This window comes from Glossina fuscipes, unplaced genomic scaffold (assembly GCF_014805625.2).
Source record: "Glossina fuscipes isolate IAEA_lab_2018 unplaced genomic scaffold, Yale_Gfus_2 2, whole genome shotgun sequence".
In the NCBI taxonomy this organism is placed as follows: Eukaryota; Metazoa; Arthropoda; class Insecta; order Diptera; family Glossinidae; genus Glossina; species Glossina fuscipes.
This window is the reverse complement of record NW_023998416.1, coordinates 3,299,905-3,319,819: the sequence shown is the minus strand read 5'-3', so window position 1 is coordinate 3,319,819 and position 19,915 is coordinate 3,299,905. Positions and strand designations below refer to the sequence as shown.

The 19,915-nt window shown below is 32.6% G+C and overlaps 1 protein-coding gene across 2 annotated transcripts in view; it reads left to right on the top strand.

Moving 5' to 3' along the window:
- LOC119633899 (zinc transporter 2) overlaps window positions 1-19,915 on the top strand; it is a 69,319-nt gene that overhangs the window by 35,726 nt on the left and 13,678 nt on the right. For both annotated transcript variants that reach the window (XR_005246908.1, XM_038027714.1), the window contains exon 5: window positions 7,819-7,998. Coding sequence is in view for 1 of the 2 variants with exons in the window: in XM_038027714.1 (XP_037883642.1) it covers window positions 7,819-7,998 (180 nt within the window). In the remaining variant the exon portion in view is untranslated. The remainder of the gene's footprint in view (window positions 1-7,818; window positions 7,999-19,915) is intronic.

The window sequence follows — 19,915 nt, the reverse complement described above, 5'->3', positions numbered from 1 at the left end:
TACCTATACCTTGTACAGATAAATGCTTAATATCACACACCTATACCGTATAAAGATAAAATCATAATATCACACACCTATACCGTGTAAGGTTAAAACCTTAGAAACACACACCCAGGGTAGTGTAAAAAGAAAAAGTATAAAATACCACACAAGCACACCACAGCACAGATTAGGAACCCCAGGGCACCAAAAGCTTAGATCCAAATTTCAAAATGTACTAGCGGTGTCAAGAACTCAATTAAAAGGGAAAAAGCTTAGATCCAAATTCCAAAATGCACCAACGGAGTCAAGAACTCAATTAAAAGAAAAAAAGCCTAGATCCAAATTTCAAAATGTAAGAGCGGAGTCAAGAACCCAAATAAAAGAAAAACTTAGTTGCAAGAAATCAATATGTTAAGAACACAAGTAGAATTTCAAAATGTTTAAGAACTCGAAGGTTAAACAAAACTCAAAGTACAAATACTAGTAGAATCTCAAGAACTCAAAGGCTAAATAAAACTCAAAGTATAAATACAAGCAAAACCCCAACACGTTTAACATGCAAGAAGTAAGCTTAGGTAGAAAATCCTTGCATGCAAAACAAACCTCAGCAAGAGTCTCTACGTGTAAAAATGCGCAGAATGTGTAGCACCGTTAGGGTAAACAAAACAAGCAGAATTGAACTTAGGTAGGGAAAGAAATAGTAAAAACATACGATAATGCATAAACTGCATACACACATTGTACAAAGACGCGATCACACATGTAAAAACACACAAAACACATGCAAACACAGTGCACTAGCACTCACATACCTAACGGTGATCGAATCACGCGATTTGGTGCCTGAGTGCTTAGTGAGTAAACTCTTGAACAAAACATAGTAATAAGCTATACACAAAGTACATGCAAACTCGGTGCACAAGCACTCACATACCTAACGGTGATTGAATCACGCGTTTTGGTACCTGATTGCTTAGCGAGTAGATATTTGATCAAACATAGTAACAAGCTAGTTGTAAGTTGGTTTTAAGTTGTATACAAGTAGGATCAGGCGAGTCGTAACTAAGGTTGCGACTACAGCCGACCTAAGCTAAGCATACACATAAGCATATTACCTCAAACTTATGTAAACACATAGAGCATGTTGGCATTAGGACAAGCGAGCGAGACCTCCGGCTATAAAAGAGCGGCGCATCGCACAGACTCGTTCAGTTTGGTGTCATAGCCGTCTAGGTAAGTACTCTCAGACAATCCAACTGGTTGACCTGTACAAATAGTTTTTTTTTTGACTTAACGGATAGGGGATGAGCTGGTTGAGCTTTAATCGCCATCCCTGAAAGACTGTCAGGACATTTTGACTTAACGGATAGGGGATGAGCTGGTTCAGCTTTAATCGCCATCCCTGGAAAACTGTCAGGACATTTTGACTTAACGAATAGGGGATGAGCTGGTTCAGCTTTAATCGCCATCCCTGAAAAACTGTCAGGGCATTTTGACTTAACGGATAGGGGATGAGCTGGTTCAGCTTTAATCGCCATCCCTGAAAGACTGTCAGGATATTTTGACTTAACGGATAGGGGATGAGCTGGTTCAGCTTTAATCGCCATCCCTGAAGGACTTTTTAGGACCAATGACCTACGGATAGGGGATGAACTGGTTCAGCTTTAATCGCCATCCCTGAAAAACTGAGAGACGTTTTCCATTTAGCTTATTATTTTTGGACTCACATACCAACCAGGGACGAACCAAGGCAGCTATGACCCTGGCGAAGTTTTCGGTTCTTTCTTGCAGTGCTCGCGATATTAAAAGCGTAACAAAAAAAGGGATGCAAGTTCCAAACTTACAAGTAAAAGAAAACAAACCGGTAATAGCACGAAAAGTCGGGACACCTCGCTGGTTCCTTTTCCTTGCCCCAGCCATTTCATACTTCCGTCCAGTAAAGTGGAACTAATAAAGCTAAGAGATCATAACACCATCCCCCCCCGAAGGTCCTGATTATTTATTAAAATTTTCTTGCAACGGATCCTGGATTGGCTGAGTCATACCCCGCCTAAGGAAACTCGTTACACTACTTTTAAACAAATACAAACATATTTATTTTAAAAATGTTGATTTTTGTGTGATCGGCGTGCATTTAAATGAAAACATCGAATATTTGTTAATTTTCTATCAAAAAAATGTCACAATTTAATAATAAATAATATATGTATAAATTAAGTCGTGGAAAATCCAGCAGGAATTCCTTTTTAACCCTAATCGGTCCTGGTAGTCTCTTATGGGAATTATGAGAATAATTAAAATATTAGTTTTTGGTTATTGTTTAAATTCAAACACGGCCCATCATTTAATAGAGTTATTCATGTAATGATTCTTAAAAATAATGCGTTACATGAAAAATGATCAAGAAAATGATCCAATCCGAACTTTTTAAGCAGGGCCATCTTCGGACCATAACACGTCGGTCTACCAAGTTTCATCAACGTGTTTGAAAAATTTGCGACCTGCAGATTGAACACACAAGATTATAAGACTGACGGACGGGCAGATTTCAGTTCCATTTCCGAAATGGTATGCACAGTTCTTCAACGCATTTCTATGCCAAAATTTCTTTTCGGTTGACTCTTTCCTGTCTGAGATACGGGATCCCTTTCAATGGATAGGTGTTAGTGTACACATCCATGTATTGTAAAAATCATGCTTCTTCGATATAAAGAACTAACTACTCATAAAAGTTGGTCCAGGTGGACAGTGTTTCAATAAATTTTCATTGACTTCTGATCACGCGTCCGATGCGCCTACGAACTCTTATTATCAAGTCTCAGAGAGTGAGCGCTCACTCCCAAATCAATTCCTTAACATGTAAGCTCTCAATAGTTGCTTGGTGTAAACAAACATCAACATAATAAAAAAAGGTAACAGTATAGCGTACAGCGTGACATTGCACTGCACTGTTAAACTATGGTAGGATTCGTTAGAGAAATGAAAAGGGTTAATTTTGTCATCATGGCTAACTGCAACTGTGCAAAGATCCTTTTTTTTCGTGCGCGAATCATTAATTTAAAGCAATGAAAAACAATTATTTTTGCAAAGCCAATATGAAATAATTAAAAAAAATTGAATTTAAAGTTAAATCAAAAGAATGAAAAACACGGTGGGTGCGAATTTCGAAAGTTGCGTTAAAAAAGAAGAAGAAAAGTTTTAAATGGAATTTTTTTATATATTCGAAGGGTTTTTTAATAAAAGAAATAAAATTTAATTTACGCCTTAGGAAATGAAACTTAAGGAATTTTAAGTGCACGAACAATGTCGCCGTCAGGGAAAGTCAGCAGATGAGTGGCCACTGAAATTGTTCGTTGCGTTGTAAATCTTGCAAACGTATACAATTGCAAAATATGAAGAGACGCATAGAAAATTTCTGAGTTGACGTCCATTCGATTGAATTATAGGTGGTTTTCGGAGTCAAGCGATTTACTTTTTAACTACCATTAGTGATCTTTAATTACCTATAATCTAGTTTTCGAGATGTCGATGACATACATCCATTTCCAAAGGGGATCATTTTGATCCCCTGCTTTTGTTGTCTCGTCACAGTCTTAAAAAAAGAAAGTTTTTGCATAGATGAATTTTTGTATGCAAATTGTATGAAAATTGGCTGTGATCTGGAAAAAGGTCGACATCTTTGTCATATTTTTGCTTATAATGTTCGATGCCTTGAAGATTTTTCTGAAAGACTCTGACTCAGATCTTCATCAGGATAACCTTCATGTTCAGTCTGAAAATAGTTCCGATCAGCTTTTTTTTTATTATTATTATGGCAATAACTTACCATAAAATTGTAATTTCAATTTATTTACAGCTTATGTCAGTATGTCGGTGATTGAACTATGAAAATAGGCATATGTTAGGATCCGAAGTTAGTTCAAGAAAGAAAATGACGCCATCGTTTAAGAGAAATTGCGTAATGTAAAGCATGTACAGTACGCTTTGTTTCTAATTTGAAATTATTTCAAAAATATTTATTTAACTTAAGGCTGTTTTTGGCAAGGACGAAATTTGTTGTTGTTAATATTGCCAAACTTAACAGCGTAACATTTTGCGTTTTTTTTTTTTTTTGTTTTTTTGTTGGCCACAAATCGTCTGTTTAGGAAAATCGCCGTAAGCCTTAAAAGGATTTAAAACTTTATTTAAAAAGATTTCGTTGGAAAGGAAACGGTCGGAAATTCGCAATATTATGAATTATGACTTCCTAGTCGGAACTACGCTGTTGCAAACCGCGGGAAACATTTACACTGTGTCTGGACCTAGTCTTTATACACAGCAGACAGTATCACGTTGAACCACGCCATCGCCCCTAACATAAAATGACGAATTAAAGATTCCCGAGTCTGACCCATCTCTGAGTTATTATCATTTATTGTTGAAGTTTGGTAGCAGCAAAAAGCCAGTAACAACTCATTTAGCTTAAATCATTAAGGCCAAGAACGTAGATAAATGAATTCCAACTGAATGAGAAACAAAAACTACTTTTCCGTGGTAAGTCTGATCCGTTTTTGAATCGTATTGACACCTGTGAGGAGAAATAGATAGGCGGTTTAAGAAGAATGCTTCATCTTAACACAATCCAAAGCTTTAAAAGAAGTTGATGGTGATCTCATGCAGGTGTGATTCACTCTGATTTTGTGAAATATGATTCATTGATCGATGCAGAAACATCAGCTACACGGCAACAAAAGAAAACCGCCTAGATTGATCGGCCCCTGTCTTATTGCATGATAACGTTAGGTTACGCAACGCACTAATGATTGTGGTAAAGTACAGAAATTGAATTTGGAACCTCTTCATTAGCAGATCTAGTCCTTGCTGGCTACAACTTTTTCCGCAATTCGGATAAGTGCGTAGTAGAAACACAATTTTATTTCGAACGGCTGCAGAACTGGCCTTCCAGGAGTTCAATGACTCTCGCCTGACAGGATTTAATACCACTGGATTGAACAAGCTTGTGCATGAGCAAAATGATGAAAAAACAATTCTTATATTTCTAAGCAATTTCTTATATCTTTAAGTTGTCAAGCGATTTTGTAGTTTTTTGCTACAAACATCATCCTTCGCGGCCTCGTAATATTCAAGTGTATAATAAATATTTAATACAACACTTGATATTTCTTCCTAAAGATCTACGGATTCATTAAAAATTGTTGCTCGCTCGCAAATAAGCCTTTTAAGGATAAATATCGAAAACAAAAAGAAAAAATGAAACCACAAGAAATATATAGAAAATTTCTTTTTCAATCTTTTTAAATAACAGTTTACAAGCAGATTTCGAATAAGTGAATCTTTTCGTTTTATTTATTTCATTTTCTTTTCTGATCTTTTCGTATTTTTTCTCTTTTTTTTTTTTGTATTTTAGAACTAGAAGCTAACATATATTCAAGTGAGTCAATGGCTTGTCAGAGCCTAAAGAACCCAATCTTATTTTCATAAAATATTCAAAGCTACTCACTTAAACCATTTTTTCTTTAGTCTGCTTCCATTTTCTTTCCCCAGAACAGAAGGAAAAATACTTCCGAGTTTTTTTTTTTCCTATTTTTTTGTAAGCAAATGGAAAAATGGAATTCTTAAAAGGAAAACTTTTTGACTCTTCTGTTTAAAATTGTATACAAAATAGCCTAAAAGCTGGCTTCACGAAGAATAGAAAAAAATTTTAAGTTATTCCCAAGCATATACATGATTTTTGTATTTTTTTTTTTCTTTGGTTTATTTATTCATTTATTTGCATTTGGCACTGCAAAGTATATTGACTTTTCTACTTCATATGGAACATCCACAAATTGTTTCGAGAAATTTGAAAAATAGCAGCAGATTCGTTCACTAAAAGGTTGAAATGATTTTAAAAAATTGCTTTTATTTTTTAAACAAGTGAAGAGAACGCTGATCTTCCAGAATTATTTTTAAATATTTGTGTAGAAAAATAAAACCAATTTTCTTGTTTTTTAAGAAATTTGTTTCATTTTAAATTAACATAAAAAAAAAAAAAACAAGTTCCAAACTTTCCGTTTAGAGAATTTATGTAAAAATTTTCAAGGATTAATAATTTAGCCAATGGTAGGCTGGGGATACGAACTGATTCGGCCCCAACCGCATATAATTCCGGTTTTGTTGTTTTTATTTTGTTTCTTACGTAAAGGGTTTTTATTTTCCTGTGTATTTGTTGCTGTTTACGTTGATTATGTTGTGCTTCTTTCTTTTTATCGCCCTTAAATCTCATCATGTAATGCATTTTATTATAAGCAAATTTCTGAAGGTTTTCTAGATTTTTTTTCTTAACTTAGTTTTATTGACAAGTAGGTTTCGTTTTTTTTTCTTTTTTTTTTTTTTTGCCTTCTTTTCTCCAAATTTATTAGATGGTCAAATTTATAAAAAGTAAATGAAAAAAGGAAAATTTTAATAATATAGAAATTTCATTTCAATAAAATATCCAGACGAAGTTTTGTTTTATACCAACAATCATGGGCGGTGGATGTATACTGAATTTATCCATAAACAATACATCACTCAATAAGTCTCCTGTCTGACACATATAAGGCAGGTCTGTTAATAAATTTATGTGATTTTTGAACAGTACTACACCTTAAACAACACGCATCAACGTTTCGTGACGTTAGGGCGACTGGCTTACAGATTACATTAGTTTGGGTTAATCCAGTTCTCTTAATGGATTAAAGATTGCTTTTTGATAGGAAAAAATACTCTCTTGCAAGCCGTTATGGAAACTCTGCACTAGGGAAGTGAAGTAGTCTTAACTGGTATTCAAAAATTAAACGAAGTCGGACAAACGGTGCTGGTGATAAACGCTCTGGTCGCCTAAAATCGGCAGTTGTTCCAGAGGACATAAAGAAAGTGCATAAAATCGTTTTGGAAGACCAAGAACTGTCGTTGCATGATATAGCTGACAACTTAAAGATGTTAGAAGGCAGTATATTTATTATTTTGCATGAACATTTGTCCATGAGAAATCTGTGACCCAAGCGGGTGGGCGATTGCTCACTTTGGAAAACAACGTGTTAATGATTCAAATCACCGATTAAAGCTGTTTAAAGGAAATTAAAAAGGTTACTTTTGATATATGACAACGAACGATATATGGCTTCATCACTGCACTCCAGAGTCAAATCGCCAGTCAGCCGAATGAACGGCAATAAAGTAACACCACTAAAACAGTTGGTTGAGATATAAACAAATTTTGATTCATTTCGTATGAGGAAATCTAGAAATAATGTGCGCCTGGCAACAGTGTTTCAGAGCGGAGACTTATTGAGCGGAGTGCTCTTTATCAAAAATTACATTAAATATAATAACTGCCACTACTAGCCCAAGCAGCTATGCTCTTTCATATGCCCATACATCCCACTTGCAGCCGTGAATTTTCAGGCGGGAGGATTGAATTTGGCATATTAACGGCCAACGAATCATGTTTGAAATTAGATGTAATCTACCTAGGTATACGCTCATAATAATCAAACAAACTGTGATGGGTAATTCATAGCACATACTGGTATAAAATTTTGCTTAGGTCGTTCAAGAACTCTGCACAAAAGCGGCCGCTATTCTGTTCTAAAATCAAATTTTTTATGTATTTTATATGTTGCAGTTAATGGTGGGTGTTAAAGATTCGTCACAAGGCGAATAATATGTTGTCCGTAGTTTTGCTGTATGTATTTAACCAAACTTAGCTGAACTTTAAGAAAAGATTTCGTTCTTCTACTTCAATAATTTTCCAATTACTTTAATCAAATTTAGTAAAATTAAATATTTCTCTTCTTTTTCTCCGAACAGTTTCTCCTTTGGTTGGTATCGTGCTGAAGTGATTGGTGCTTTGGTTTCTGTTATTATGATTTGGGTAATTACCGCCATATTAGTCTGGTTGGCCATTGAACGTTGCGTAACTCAAGATTTTGAAGTTAACGCTGCCATCATGTTGATTACCTCTGGTATAGCTATTGTTGTCAATTTAATGTAAGTATACAAATGGTTATGGTATATGAAGATTGGATTGAGATTTTCATATGTGCACACAGGGTGTAGATTAAATTTTCAAAATATTGCTAACGATTAAAAATGAGTATTGAAAATGCTATAAGATTAGTGTATGCTTGACCAATATGATCTCAAAAAGTTCTTCTCGAATAGTTAGGTTAAGCCCAAATGTTTTCTTGTCAGTAGTTCGTAGAGAATTTAATCAGTTAAAACTGTGTAGGTAGTCGGATTGAAATTTTGAGAAGACCTATTAATTGCGGTTTTCAATTTGGAAGATTTTTAACTTAGAATGTTAATGTTACAAGTTTTACATTAAATTAGAAAATTCATTGAATTGTCTCAAAGCCTCGCCCCCACGATTGTGTAAAAAACTGTGTTGTGGAAATACGGTTCGCAGTTTAGAAGATTGTTCAATGAAGATTTATAAAAATATAAATGATATATGCGATATCATATATGGACATATATATAATAGTAGTATAATATAGGCGATATCATATATGGACAAGCAAACAGATCGTTGTTCTTTTAGGCAATTGTTTGTTATATGCAAGTCCACACAGAATACAACTGCTTTCTCTTGTTTTATTCTGAAATGCAATCCAAATTTTCAGAATGTTGGGCAGTCTATTAATCTGCTTTCAGGCTTTAGTACATTGGTTTACGAACTTTATGTTGCATGACATGATAGGTTCAAATGGCGTATGATAGAAGAGACGGAAAGTTTCTCCTCAAGTTTGATTGCTTTAGCTAAAGTGCTTGGTGCTATAAAAGTTATTATATTTGAGAAACTTTAAATTAACTTAAATAGTTCTTAATAAACCGAATTGGAATTCGAATTTTTTTTTCTTGTAAAGTAATTTTGGAAAATTTCTTAATTGCCTATCATCAAAATTTCTGAAATTTAATAGCTTTAGTTATTGTATTGAAGCTCGAATCAATTGTGTTCTCATTCTCTATACATTTTCCTTTGCAATACACATTTATTACTATTTTTTCTTCATATTTTTGGCTGAAGATTTATGTCAACAGACAGAAAGTACAGCGTCAACAATTTTAGTACAGCACATCAATTCTTTCCTTTATTTTTTTTTTTCTCATTGTCTTTCATTCCGTATGTATTTTTTCTTTTCTCTGTTTTTTTTTTTTTTTTGGTTTTTGGTTTTGCTTAGATTTTGGCTTAGCAATACAATTTTCATCTTATCCTTCACCATTGCACTAAAACAAAAAACTTTTTTTTATTGTTTTTCTTTTGGTATATGTTTGTATGTATTTAGCAAACGTTGGCAAAAATTATTTTTAACTGTGTTTGCCACTTCAAATTGTTTGATAAACGTGTTTGGCATATCATACAATCTTCTTTAACTAATTTATGGCAGTCATGTTGCTAAAGCACACCTTAGCATAAACGCGGTCAGAGAGAAGGAAGAAAGACTCAGAAAATGTTGAAGGCAAAATGGTTTTAAAGTAAATTAAATTAAACCAAAATTCCTTGAATTTTCCTTGAATTCCTATTGTGTGTGTATCTTATAGATATGCTACGATTTTAGTAAGTTTTTTAGAAAAAAAATTATGCTTTACTTCTCAAAAATTTCATAGAGTGGGAGCATTTAGGAAGTTTTTGACCTAATAAAGACGCAGCAGGAAATGAAAATTTTTATTTATTCTTTAGTATTTTGTCTCTACATTCATTCATTTATAAAATCTGTAAGGTAGTTTGCTTTAAGATTTTTAAATTATATACTTTCGGTTCCTACAAGTACAATGCACTCATTTTCGGCACTTTTCGAGTTTTTTTTTTTTTTTTTTCTTAGGAAGGAATGCAAGCCTATGAAGATCAGATCAAATATTTCCCTACGGTTTAATCCCGTTTGAAATAAGTATACAAACGTCGTAAGAGCTTTCAATTTTGTAAAATTTTGCAAATAAGAAAAACGGGCCCATTTTACAGAGGTTATTGAACGACGTTGGGCCAGATATTTTGGTCGCAAATTGACGGTACAAATGTCGGCGACGGTTATTTTCAGTGCGATAGCTTCACTGGCAAAGCAGTAGAAGCAGTGACTTCATCGCTTGCACGTATGGGCCTCTTGTTGAAAAACCCTATGTATGGCGAAACGGTTTGGACTTTAGAAGGCATTCGTATGAGAAATGAAAGCTTCCTATACCGATATATATTTGCGAACGAAGTTTATGTATGACCCGGTATTTGACTTCAGTTTTATCTTAACAATTTTCATTTACCCCTAAATTAGGCTATAAAAAATTATGGTTTAAAATAAAACTTTCATGCTTTAAATATATTCGCTTGTATGACTATATATTAGTAATTATTAGACTAAATATTTTGAGAGACAAACGTAAACTTGCATAAATTGGTTAAATTACAACTAATAACAATAAAAACACAAGAAAACAGCAATAATAATTACAACAATCAAAATTAACAAACAAAGCCACATTCACTTATATATAAATATATATATATATTTGCCCATATATGTCTATATTTATATATATATATATATATATATATATACATAAATACATATATATATACGTACCTACAAAACATATACAACCATTGGATTGCATAAATGAACATGCATATGTATTATATGTACATGAATGTGTGTACGTCTTATGATAAATCCTTATGTACGCTTTTGTTTGCTTGGTTGGTTACAAAGAAAGAGAGAAAGAGCAAATTAAACGAGTTATTTGCCGAATAACATTGTGTGCTTGAAACACACGACAAGTGAACATAACTAACTTGAGGAAATTTTCATTAGGATTGTTATATATAGTTACAATAATGCGTGTATATGTGTGTGTGTGTGTGTGTGTGCGCGCGTCTTGTGTTTTTTGTATATGAATAGAAGTTGGAATAAGTTTCGTGTAAATCAGTGCAATTTCAGTGACACATTGTATGTTTGAAACAGTTTTAAAAAAAAAAGAAAATAGTTGTGTAGGAACTCATAAAATAATAACAACATGAAAAATTTTACGCTACACAAGGTACCGAACAAGTCAAGTTTTTGAGACTCAACGCAATGTTAATATAACATAACGATACTTTAAGTTATAAATGTTCATGTGTAAATGCGTAAAGCGAAACTATGCACGAACTTATGCATACATACATTCACCTTAACACTCTAATTGTTTTTAACGTTTGTTTGCTACCGTTCTAGCGGCGCTTGTTTGCTTTTATTAAATGAAATTTTTAATTTTATTTTATATGAGTGTGTGTTAAACATAACACTAAAAAAAAATTTTTTTTTAATATAAATATTATTTATATTGCAAACACACACAACTCGTGCATGTTCCTTTTTGTTTTTCGTTTTTATTTTTTTTTTTGTTATTTTGCTCACAATATTTAATGCTTGGTAGAATTTAAAAAGCTTTGCAAAAGTCGTTTGTTTTGTTGTTTTGCAGCAAGAAATTAAACGAAGCATAAATTCCGGCATATGTGCAGTGTTATTTTAAAGGATTTCATTGTTAGTTGTTGCATTGTTTTTCTTCTTGTTTTTTTTTTTTTTTTCATTTTTATTCTCTTCAGCCGGTTAGCTTTTCGTTTCTCTAGATTTTCCTCTGTGTGATCAGTTACCTGGAAAAACGTCTGTGGATTGTGTTATACTCTCGTAATGTGTTTGTTAAATGCGGGGTTCAATGAAGTTATATTCTTTTATATATAAATATATATGTATTTATTTGTAAGTGCACGTCACTTTGTAGTTGATATATATACGTATATATTTTATGTACGTACATAAAAATATGCACAAATCATACAGTGTGGAAATATTTATATAGAGCATAAATAACCCAACAATGTAGGCAATAGTAATTTATGATGGCTTAAAGACTGGCCTCTTGTTTTTTATTTGTGTATACATATATATATATATATATATATATTGTGTATGTACGTATATATATATATATATATATTTTAAAGTTTGCTCTTTTAAAACAAAGTTTTTTTTTATAATTTTATTTACTTAAGCTGAGAAGTAGATTTTGAAAAATGTTATATGTTGCAACAGCAAATTGTAGGCAATAAAATTATAAAAAAATTGAATGCAAATGTTTTAAAAGGCATTTTTCTGTTCAGTCAGAAGAGAGTGGAAAAGGTGCATAAATTCGCTATCATCCCAGATTTGTCACAAGCATATAAATCATGGGTATGAATGGTTTCAAAGCGATATCGCAAGAAACCTGCGAGCAATTTCAACTTATTTTTTAAAGTTGAGAACAATATTATCGAACAATTATCATCTTCTAAGTTTGAGAAAAGAGCTTTATTTTAGAGTAAATGAAATTTTCGTGTAACTGATTGTTGCTCAATTAAATTTTTAGAGGATACAAAAAAAGAGAAGATCGGCTTTATCGGGATTCAAATGGACGATGGAATCATAGTCAGCATAGCATGTTTTGCCATATTAGATATTAAATATTTAATCCTAATTTAGTTGGTCGGGACAATTCTAGATTTTAACAATAAATCATCAGCGCGGCACTCTTTATTTCCCTGAACTAAAAGGTAGTAAAAGCAACTGTAAAAGTGACCATTGTTACGCTATGTCAGAATTATCTATGACCTGAGCTAGGATGGAAACTGGTTTGCAACTAAGAAACCTCTGGTGACATTCCAGAGTTACGTGTGGCATGAAAACCTACTTTACGGAATTCCTGCAACGGAAATATCTATTAAAACATTTTTTTACCTGAATCATGTTGCGGTATGGAACCATCAGTAGCAAAGTTGTTACGACTTGGGCAAAAGTTATTTATTAGTCATTTTATATCTTTAGAAAAGGCTACGCTACTAATGGACCAAAGAGTTATAAACGTTTCAATCAACCTGTTTAAAGCAAAGCTGTACGTCTAAATTGCACTCGTTCGTTTTTCGTGATCCATTATCGATCCGCTTTAGATACTGGTTTTAGTAAGTATTTATATACTAAGGCTTAGTGTTTATCTCTATTGCGAATTGTGAAGCATATTTTTTTGTCTATTGTGTCACGTTCGTCTTGTCCCTTTTTACGCTAAGACCGTAATTAAGTCTCAGCTTTCTGTTCTAATTTTCGCGCAAGTAAACGTACAAAAGCCAGGAGAAAGGCAATGGCAACAACCGAAGAGACGGGCTAATAGATCGATTTGGCTCATAATCTAAATCACAAAGAAATAATTCAAACTTGGATTTAATCTTCTAAGTAAAGTTTCGAAAATGTAATAACTATTTAAATAAATCGACAGACACGCATACATAAATAAAGTTCCTTTTCCAATTATGTGATTCGCAATGCATATATTATTTATGGGGTTTGGTGGCCATTTCCATGCTTTATAAACGTTCTACAAATTTAATATATCTCTTGTACTGGATGTAGGAAATGGTCATAACTACGTTCTACATCCACATGTAGATGTAAATACATGAAACATTGAACAATGCTGCCAATTTGTCATTAACGTTTGGCTTGTTATACATTTCACGGTTGTCGCATTTGTCACGTTACGTGAGTCGTTCAACATTGTCAGAAAACATAACGAGCGTAAACATGGGTAAACTGTTTTATAACGCATACATGCACATGCACTCCTATATGATAGTTTTAATCTTATAGTCGTACATACCAGAGCAGAGTATGCTTTACTTACATAAGCAATGACTTCAATTACTGGCTTTTTTGCGGTAAAGGGGGAATGGAAGGCAAACAAACTGTGAAAAAAAATTCGAAAAAAAGGCAAACAAATAATGACCAACCAAAGCACATACACATAAAAGAATGTTGCGTTTTTCTTTTTCTCTTTTTTTTTTTTTTTTGATAGTTCTAAGAGTCTCGCACAATAAAAGTGGATTTTGTTTTTCCTGTTTTTTTTTTTTTAGCGTTTTTTTGCTAGGGTCTAGAAGCCGTATTATTTGTTAACAGTGTGAGATTAGGTATTGGAGTTTCGATTTTTTTTTGAAACATGCTCTTTTTAACGCGTACCGACAATACATTTATAATGGCTTATTGAAGCACAAAAATTATTATTATTACGGTGAACGCTGATATTTGCTTTCTCCTTAGTTTTTTGGTTTTATTTTATTTTTATAAATCGTTTTCTAAATATTACCAGAAAATGTTTTCAAACACAAGCAAACTTTATATACACATATAAATAGTTTATGTTTCCCTACGTATGTATTTAGACGTACGTACATGTTCATAGACATAAGGTCTTTGTCTCCTATTAAAGTCACGTTTCCTTCATGTGTAATTTGTAATGTAAGCAATGAAGCGTTTTGCTTGTGCGCCACCATAAAATAAATGTCGTATATATGTAAGCGTGCTTTAACAGGCTCGTTAGTGTGACACATAGCAAATATAACTAACTGTAACAACAATATCGGTTCAGTATAACTTTGTCTTTGTCTCCGTTGTACTCTGAGATTTAATTGACAATCTCATAAATATTAAAGTTGAAACAGTCTGTGAACGCTACAAATTGCAATCTCTTCAATTGTTTGTTTGATGATTGCATTTAAGTTTAATGCGGCTAGAGATAGATCAGGAAGAAAGTAAACTTTTTCTTCAACTTTCTAAAAGAAAGAAAGAAATCTTTCGTTTGAATTCAATTACGTAATTAATATATCTTTAAAACTTATTATCTAAAAAGGTCTATGCGCTAATCAGTCCGCTGTATTTGCCTTGTAATATCATAGAATATAATATATTGTTTTATATAACGTAATATGAAAAATTATGAAAACGGTTTAATCAAACATTTTAACAGTGAGCTAAACGTCAAATCTGCTTATGATGAAGAATAAGTCTTCAACTGGGAAAGCGGTGGAAAAATTGTGTTAGACATTTTGATCTTATCCGCAACACAGTCTTATAATATACAAGGAACACGCATTCTATTCCATCTGATGCGAAAATTGCATAAATCCAATTCGGAATCGCCCGTAAGTGGATGAAGAAAGCCGCGACTATTAACATTTTAATATTTTTTTTTATGTTAACGTCTAATATAAAAATGTATATACTAAAAGTCAAAATTGAGATATTTACAAACGATCAATAGACCAAAGATAATAAGGAAAAGAGGTCAACTTATTAGATTTGACTTAAGGTTTAGAAAAAAAAAACAAGTAAGAATACTATAGTGGGGCGATACACCCTACACCATTTCGTCTACTACCGCCATTAATTATAGATCAAAGATTATATAATTAATTTTTTGGAAAGGTACACTTTTCGTGAAGACTCTCGTATTAGAGAATGCTCAAGATGTCAACTTTAGCGTATTTCGTTTACTTATTAAAAGTATTATTATATTTCAGTTACTTTCGTCATAAAAAACTACAAATTAGATTTTTCCCTCGCAGAAAGGTTTGCCTTTAATAGGAATCCTTATGTATGGTGGTGTCTAAAAAACTTACAACTTAAGTGATGCAAATCCCTTACGCTTAATATACTATGGACGAATATTCAACAACAAATATTAAAAATTCAACCCTTTTGGGCTTCAAGGTATCATAATAATCATTTCGATCGGTGACTTAAATTGAAATTACAATCCAGTGATGTCAGAAGATGCCACAATGTAACAAAGAGCCTTCCCTATCACAATCTAATTTTCTTACATGTTTTGTATACTCTCTATATGCTCTCAATAATGTCGCAGTATACTCGAAAGTCATGCTTTTCATCGCTTTTGGATTTTGAGTCGATTTAACTGATTCCGCTCTAATGTATATCCTGTCACTTTCTGCGGTTGAAATATTCACGACTTCAATTAGATGAAAGATATTATTAACTTCATTGAGTTTTTGCTCTAAGGTTTATATAACTTTCCTACTTATCGTTCCGAAACATGCAAAAGATATCAACAACATTTCTCAGATTTTTGTTCGTATTTCAATTTTTTCCTAAAAGTTTTATGAAATAAAAATGCTAAGCTTGCACGAAAACTCATTTCTTGTGATTTAAATAAAAATTTTGATAAAAAACCTATAAGGTTACGAATAAATTGTAAAATAACGCATGAAAGGAGATAAAAGGAAAATATATTAGCAAACAGATAAACAGGTAGTTAAGCAGATTGGCATACAACTTTTTATATTATTCCAGCGTACATTAGTAAATGCCCTTCTTCAGTAGGTTGAGAGTTGAAAAATAAAAAAAAAATAAAAAAATAAAAAAAATCGCTGTCATGGCAGCTATACGAAGTTAATTTTCAAGGAATTTCTATAAATTAAAATATTAGAAATTTTTAATGTAAAACCTACTCCCTCGTACCTACTTTAAATCGTTGCAATTTTTCAATTGCTTTTTTAACAAATTTTTGAAAGAAAGCCGTTAGTTTAAGGGAATAATTTTGTAAAATCTACTGAAAGGAAAATCGAAAAAAAAAAATGTAAACTCTTGCTTTTTGATATTGATTTCTTAATACGTTTCTTCGTATAGCCTTTTGAGTTACTTACCACGGCAACAAAAAGAAATAAAATATTCTTTAAACGGGACGTAGACAGCAACAGCAAGCATTCATCTATAACTGTCTTGTTCGAGCATATGTCATCTTGTACCCGATTTTTAACGGCCTTCCGCTTTCTTTTTGTCTTTTCTCCCATTTGATCCTTGCATGTATTTGTTAGTACATACATATGCACATACGCGTATTCACATGCTTGTGCTTTTCTTTATTCAACACTTTGACATTTTACTTTTTGTTTCAATTCCTTGGGAATTTCTTCGCCTTTTACTGCGTTATAAAACTCAACACTTAATTTCCTAGGCAATGTTTTTGTTGTTTTTGTGTTATCTTGGTTGTCTTCTCTTCTTTTTTTGTTTTTTTGTTTTTTTTTTTTTGTTTTTGCCGTTGTTATTTGCTTGCTTGATTGTGTTTAGTTTTTTGACAGTTTTATGTTGAGTATAGTTCAAACTGTCATGTGAATGATGGCGTTCTGTAATGGGATATGATGTGATACGGTGATGTTGGGGTATTTGATAGTAATTGTTGTTATTGTTCTTGTCGTTGTCGTTGTTGGCGGTTTGACACATTTATTGTTTATACATATCCGTTTTCTGTGGATAAAATATCTCAGCCATTGTTTTATGCGTTTTCTTGTGGTTTCCTTAATACTTACTCCGGTCCCCCTTCTTATACTCAGCTCGACGCGATGCCATTAGCTTGCCGATGATGTTGCTTATAAATCCCGCATATGTACACTTGTACTTGTGTGTGAGAGCATAAGAGTCTGTGACTCGAACAATAACTTGCACAATGGTGTGCTTATGTTTTATTATCACTTATCTTAAGTTTACTTTTATTTCTAAACTTCTATGGGAATTTTTTCTTCTATATCTTCTTTTGACTTTAAAGAAAAATTGTTACGTTTATGATGTACTGCAAAGTATATTTTGGGTTACGATCTTGTGCATATATATATATATATATATATATATATATATATATATTTCGACCTAAACCAAATTTCTACTGTATGGACGATTTTATATGCGATGCACTGGTGGCCGTTAAATAAATTATGTCATTCAGTTGTAATAAAAGCGATGCACTTTAAGTGTTATGTTAAACTTCTTAATGAAGATGAAGTTAAAATCAAACATATATAAGCGTTTTGTTCGATTTACATGTTAAACGAGAAAAATTTCATCCCTTATTACTTTGTTTACAGTTTTTTTATTTATATCATAAATTAAGAAAAAAAAAAAAAAAAAAATTTGATGTTCATCTCCCTCTTAAACCTCTCAATAGGTTAGGAAGTCAAATAACTCAATTTGTTAGGAAATCAAGGTTTTTTCTTATTCTTGGGCACAACAGTCGGCGTTTAGTTTTGAATAAAGCGAAACGCCTTGAGCATGCTTTGTAAATACTTATACAAGATCATGTATTCGTAACTCTTTCTTGTTGGTTAAAAGTATTTCATCTGTTATATAAGCAAACTCATCAACTTTTTTCATTTAAGTTTTTCACTATCTTCAGTAGCATACACATAAGTTCTGGATCAATAGTTAGTATGAATTTAAAGTTACCGTTTACTGGCTATTATGTCTGCTTTTAAATTCTACTATCGCCCGCCAGTTTAGACTATAACGTATATGACAAATTTCATTTTTTTTTTTTATTAATTTTAAATGTTGCGAATTTTAGAACAACATATAGCAGACGAATAGCCTATTGTTGCTACAGTTTTAGATCGCTGACTTCCGGGCTCCGTTGCAAGGCCGCCTCTTTTCTTCTAGGATTTTAGCGAACCAAAATTGTACAACTCAAGGACTATCTTAATTAAAATTTTTATTGTTTCCTTTATAAATGCAAATGTGTTTGTTTAGGGGTGTTCAAATTTTTTTTTTTTTTTTGTGTTTAATATCATAAGCATTAATTCACTTTCCTTCACAATTCGTATATTTTGCATTTTTATTTAAGGTCCAGGTATCTGTTACAATTTATTTTCTTCACTCGTTTACGTCATTCTTGCTACTTCTTATTCGAATTGTATTCCGTCCCTTATCTGTTCCAAGCAAAACGCTACTGTGCGGTATCTAGGGCTTCCGATATATTTTTTTTCCAAACTCCACCGAATAGTTGTATAAGATAAGTTGTATATCTTGTCGTTGCGAGAATAGTAATTGACGTAAGTTTGCTTGTATTGGTTGTCGGCTTAAGGAATCAGTCAGAAAACATGTCTGCTTTTATCAGTAACCGGAACAACAGACAAGTTATACAAAAGGTTTCTTATTCCTCACGAAAAGCATAACTGAAGCACGTCTGTCTCTATCGGCTGTCGATATGCGGAGCTGCGAATATCTACTTCTAACGATAGTTGAAGAAAGCAGTAAGACATCTTCTTTCGTCAAGAATCGAAAGAAGAAGCAGATGGACTTCCATGTTCACTTATCACAAGAAGAGACGGGCGAAAATATAACTGCATATTTCTATATATGTCAGGATGTTAGGTTTTGCCAGATTTGTTTTCCATTTCTGTTTTGTAACAGACTGATCCTTAGCGAAGATTGTCCTTTACCTATACTATCACCTGTTTTGCCCTTTCCCAATGCAAATTGGTACTTATAAGGCTTAATTTGTATCAAAACTACCATACTTCATGCCTCTCTTTATTTTACTATCAAGTTCACTCTCAAGACTAAAACTCTCATCATTGCATAATATGTTTTACATAAGTATGGAAGCAAAATGAGAAAAGAATGTAGCCGTTACATAACTTAGAATTTTGCGTTGACATGTTATGATGTCTTTGATGTGATATTGTTCGTGTTACAAAGGGAAGGACAAATTTCTTATATCCCTATCCCTCAGTGGCGGTTATAAAAATCTTGTTAAAATCAAAGCCATCTGTTAACTTTTGCGATAGGTTTATGGAACATACGAGCTTTCTTGAGAAAATTGGCCATGAATCTTTTGCACATAAAATTTACAATTTTTATATATATTTTTTATGTATAATGTTTTGTTGGTTTCTTTCGCGGAAAGGTCAAGGCTTTCGTTTTGTCCTACATATGTTGCTACCGTTCCTTTGGGTGTTTGTTTATTGTAAAAATTTTGCAACACTCGAAAACATAACACAAGGTTATTTTTGATTTTATGCACAGTACATAAGACGACAACAATAAAATAAAATTTTTCTTCGTTTCTCTGAAGGGATTGCTTTTGTATCACATACACATCCATAAACAACGAGTGGGTTATATTAGCATTATAGCAAAGGGAAAGCATTAGCAAAACAAAGAATAAATAACCAAAAAAAAAAAATGAATTTGAGGCTGAATTAAAGAACAGAAATTGTTACGCTTCTTTTGGTTATGTTATATGCTTCAAGGATATTTGTTTTTGTTTGTAAACATTTACTTTA